Source organism: Octodon degus, unplaced genomic scaffold (assembly GCF_000260255.1).
Source record: "Octodon degus isolate 3935 unplaced genomic scaffold, OctDeg1.0 scaffold00048, whole genome shotgun sequence".
NCBI lineage: Eukaryota > Metazoa > Chordata > Mammalia > Rodentia > Octodontidae > Octodon > Octodon degus.
In genome coordinates, this window is record NW_004524624.1 from 276,333 (window position 1) to 280,329 (window position 3,997).

Consider the following 3,997-nt stretch of genomic DNA (forward strand, 5'->3'; position numbering starts at 1 on the left):
ATAACAAAAATTTCATAATTATTGTTTTGGTTTAGTGAAACAAAATCTTTTATTTCAAATTATTTCGTTCATAATACATTTACCTCTAAAGGATGAAGGTTCCTGAAGAGCATTACTTGCCAACCTAGATGGCCCACAGAACACCACAACAGTAACAGGTGTCACTGCTGAACAACATCTAATGTTAGCTATTCTATAGGCTCTGGTCATCTCATCATAAATAAGCCAATCAGTGGGCAGTGCCTGTATTGCTGCAACTTGACCATTGGCTGGAGGAATCTGTTAGGAAAATACATTTAAAATTATTAACTTTGTCATGTAACTTTTTGGAAATACATTTAAAATGTAAAAAGTTCCATGATGAAATAGATTATGTATGTTAGCACCAGGCAAAAAAACTTTAGTCACTGTTCACATAATTTGTGTAAGTCTTCACTACTCCTCCAAAGTTACCTCTTCCTCTAAGATTCAACACAATGTTTAATGTGGAAACACATTTATTTATTTATTTATATTTTCCCTCTTATAGAAAGTAAAGTATTCGGGATGTTTTTCACTGATTATGAACTATCTAAATTACTATTATCTGAAGGTTGAAGAACATCAAATATATTTTACCTTTTTATATTGAGGCTGACTGAGAACTGAAGTAGGATGAAATCGTACTTTTTTCTCCTTTGGGCCTGTCAATACTACATTCTCTCTGTCCACATGGACTAAATTAGGATACATGCCTGCTACCAATGCAGCTTTAACAACAGCCCAATTCTCAGAGTTTGTGTTAACATCTCGAATGTCACCACCTCCTCGAGCTCTAACAAAACCTAGAGAATGTAAGTGGGGGAGAAAGGAGGAAAAAGAGAGAAAATAAGAGACAGGGAAGATCAAAGTATGTTACATCAGTTTATAAATATGCCAATACAAAACCTTCTTCTGTAGAACCAATATGCACACACACTGAAGAGGTAAAAATACTTTTTATATTATATAAAAGATACTTTAAAATGTGCGTATTCTTTACAAAAAAAAAATGTATGGCCCATGTAAGTTTAATGATATTCAGATTCTACAATTAATAGAATCTGTTCTGGAAAGTATAAACTACAGAAACAATATAAGAAAAGTTTCAGATAGACACAAGATAGATTTACTGGGAGCTTATCAACTTTTTAAAATGCACGTTCTTAAAATCAGCTGTTAGCAGAAACATGCTAAAATCACAACTGGAAACCCAAATCATTCTTCTAACTATAATTATGTTGTGGTTATGATAGAAAGCCTAAAGGTAAAGTTACATAGATACAATATATTGTATTTTGCTGGAATTTCAAAACACTTTCTATTTCCCTATATATGAGACAACTGTAAATACTCTGGTTCTTTCCATATATTACTTTGGCACTTCATAATCCATGAATCCAGGCTGTGGTACTTTTGACAATCACAGTTATCACTTCACTGTTATTACAATATGCCAAAAATAGAGGAAAGGAAGAAAGGGGTAGGAGAGGAACAAAAGGAGGGGAAAAGGGTAGAAAAAAGGGTAGGGAAAAAAGAGAAGAAAAAATATTTTCAAAGAATTTTAAAAGGAGCACTAAATTCTCATTAAAAAAAAAAGACACACTGACAGACCTATAGGTAATTACCAGTGTTTTAGTATTTCAAATATAAAAAACATTTAAACAATCTATATTTTTATAATTTCTAGAGCTAAAATAATTGTTCATTAATAAAAATAAAACATAACACCTACAAGATCTAAACTGCTTTGAAAACATACAAATTTTTTATTACCAATACCATCAAAAGGGTTCAGCAGGGGGCTGGCAGATTAGCTCAGTTGTTAAAAGTGGCTTCTTCAGCAAAAGGGTTCAGCCTCTACTCCCGTATTTCCCAACTATGATTTTTGCAGTATGATTTTTTTTTTTCAACAGGCAAAAGCTGGTATCATGTAGATTTAAAAGTCAGTTCAGTGATATACAATACAAAAGATGGTAATACAAAAATAATAGTTGACATCATTAGCATCAGAAATATTATGGATAGGGCAGTATAAATGACTTTTTTGTTTTTTGTTTTTGTGTTTTTTTGTTTTTGGCGGAACCAGGCATTGAACTCGGGCCCTTGCGCTTGCTTATTCCACTGAGCCATCTCCCCGGCCCCAAAATGACTTTTTTGGAGGAACACTCTACCTGATGCTCTAAGCTGACCAAGCAACTGTGTTCTCATGCCTATAATTATTTCCATGGTAGCTTGCGAAAGAAAATTCTTTTCACAAAAGGCTCGCTCCCATCCATCACTTCGAGCTTTCTGCCAGGCCTATAAAAACAGAATAATTACAAGCAAGTCACATTTAACAAGAACTTCTTGGTGAGGCAATAAAGCAACCAAAAATCACTTTCTTAATCAGTGCAAGTCAATTCTTATTTTACTTATCTTATAAAGTATAAGACTAATAAAATGTAACACTAGTTATTTATACTTCAGTTAATAGCCAGTAAGTTTATAAAACGCAGTGAAAACTATCAAATGACCTAAATGATGAATATTATAAGAATATTTACCTTCACAGAAAAACGTATTAATATTACTTCCCAAAATTGTGGAAGGTTTTCAACTAAATCACTAACACATTTGTATCTAAGAATCTGAAACTCTGTGGTTCACCAAAAATATCTTGCATATCAACCCCTTAAACTAATAAAGTAATCTACATACAGTATTAAAAAGCTATTCATTGAAAATGAGTTCTCTTCCTTTAGAATATAACTGAAAGACTAAAGCAATAACTTAACCTATCTGTTTTTGTAGGAGAAGGGGAAAACAAAATCCAAAAATGTTACCACATTTTCTTCCATCATTCAACTCATCTACTATAATGGCATATAATCCACTCAAACAATAACAATGAGTCGACCACTAGTAATATTCACAGAAGATCTCACAATTATTTTTTAAACATATATATGTACATGAAAAATCCGAAATGCCTCAAATACAGGATTTATACTTTTGGGATAAAAAAAATGCAAATTTAAAATATATATATAGCCAGAGCTTACAAGGATTCTTTTTTTTTCCCCATAATTTTATTGATAAACACATAGCAATGAGACAGTTTCAAATCAAATCGCTAGGACAGTTTCAATAATTAACACACTGCATACATTCTTCTTAGTGGTTAATTGCTGTAAAAGATGCAGACTTGAGATCCTTTTTACAAACATCATTAGAACAAATCATTCTATTCATTAAGAGAATGTAACTATGTATCTATCCTAACCACTTTGAATACACAGATACAAAATGGACATTCATCTGTATAACCTTTTTTTATTAAGTTCCGTTATTTGAATATTATAGGTGTGTAAACTCAGCAAAATATTCTAAAAGAGTCCAGTAGTTCATAATAGCATTGGGTCTTCGGTTTAACTGGCAATGTCAGAAACTGTTGACCTGAATCCCCTACAGCTCAACATAACAGCATGGCTTTACTTTTTATATTCTGTCTTCATACTTTTCTACTGGACGGTTAAGACCAAGGTAAAGCAGGACCTATGCAACAGGAGTTGTAGCTTTTGGGTCTGAGAAGGTCAGTGAAATCCCTCAGGACTTATCCTGAGATCCTCTACCTCAGATTACAGAACCTTTGTCAGTGTCAGCCACAGCCATTGCTTGGCCAATGTGCTCTCTATGAAAGCCTGAGAGTTTTCTCTCCATGTGACTCTCCTTAGGCACACTGCACATCATCAATTTACAAAGATTATTATCTTTTCAAGAAATAACATTTCTCCATATCTGTGGATTTCTAAATTAAATGTCATTTCTTTCTCCAAGGCTCACTTCCTTTATGTTTTCATTTCTCAATTTCTATTACCTTAAAAAGTTTTAGGACTTCCGGGAACCCCCAGACCCAGTCCTAGCCCAGGTCCGGTGAGTGTGTGGAGAGCTTCCTGCTACCCTGAGCCGGCGGGGCCAGTCCCAGCCCAGGCACAGC

The 3,997-nt window shown here is 33.7% G+C and overlaps 1 protein-coding gene across 3 annotated transcripts in view; it reads right to left on the reverse strand.

Annotated features, from left to right (window-relative positions):
• Ythdc2 (YTH domain containing 2) overlaps positions 1 to 3,997 on the reverse strand; it is a 93,175-nt gene that overhangs the window by 19,125 nt on the left and 70,053 nt on the right. For all 3 annotated transcript variants that reach the window (XM_023716500.1, XM_004632227.2, XM_023716501.1), the window contains 3 exons: positions 2,193 to 2,319; positions 619 to 824; positions 84 to 279 (listed from right to left, as the gene is read on the reverse strand). In XM_023716500.1, the coding sequence (XP_023572268.1) occupies positions 84 to 279; positions 619 to 824; positions 2,193 to 2,319 (529 nt within the window). The remainder of the gene's footprint in view (positions 1 to 83; positions 280 to 618; positions 825 to 2,192; positions 2,320 to 3,997) is intronic.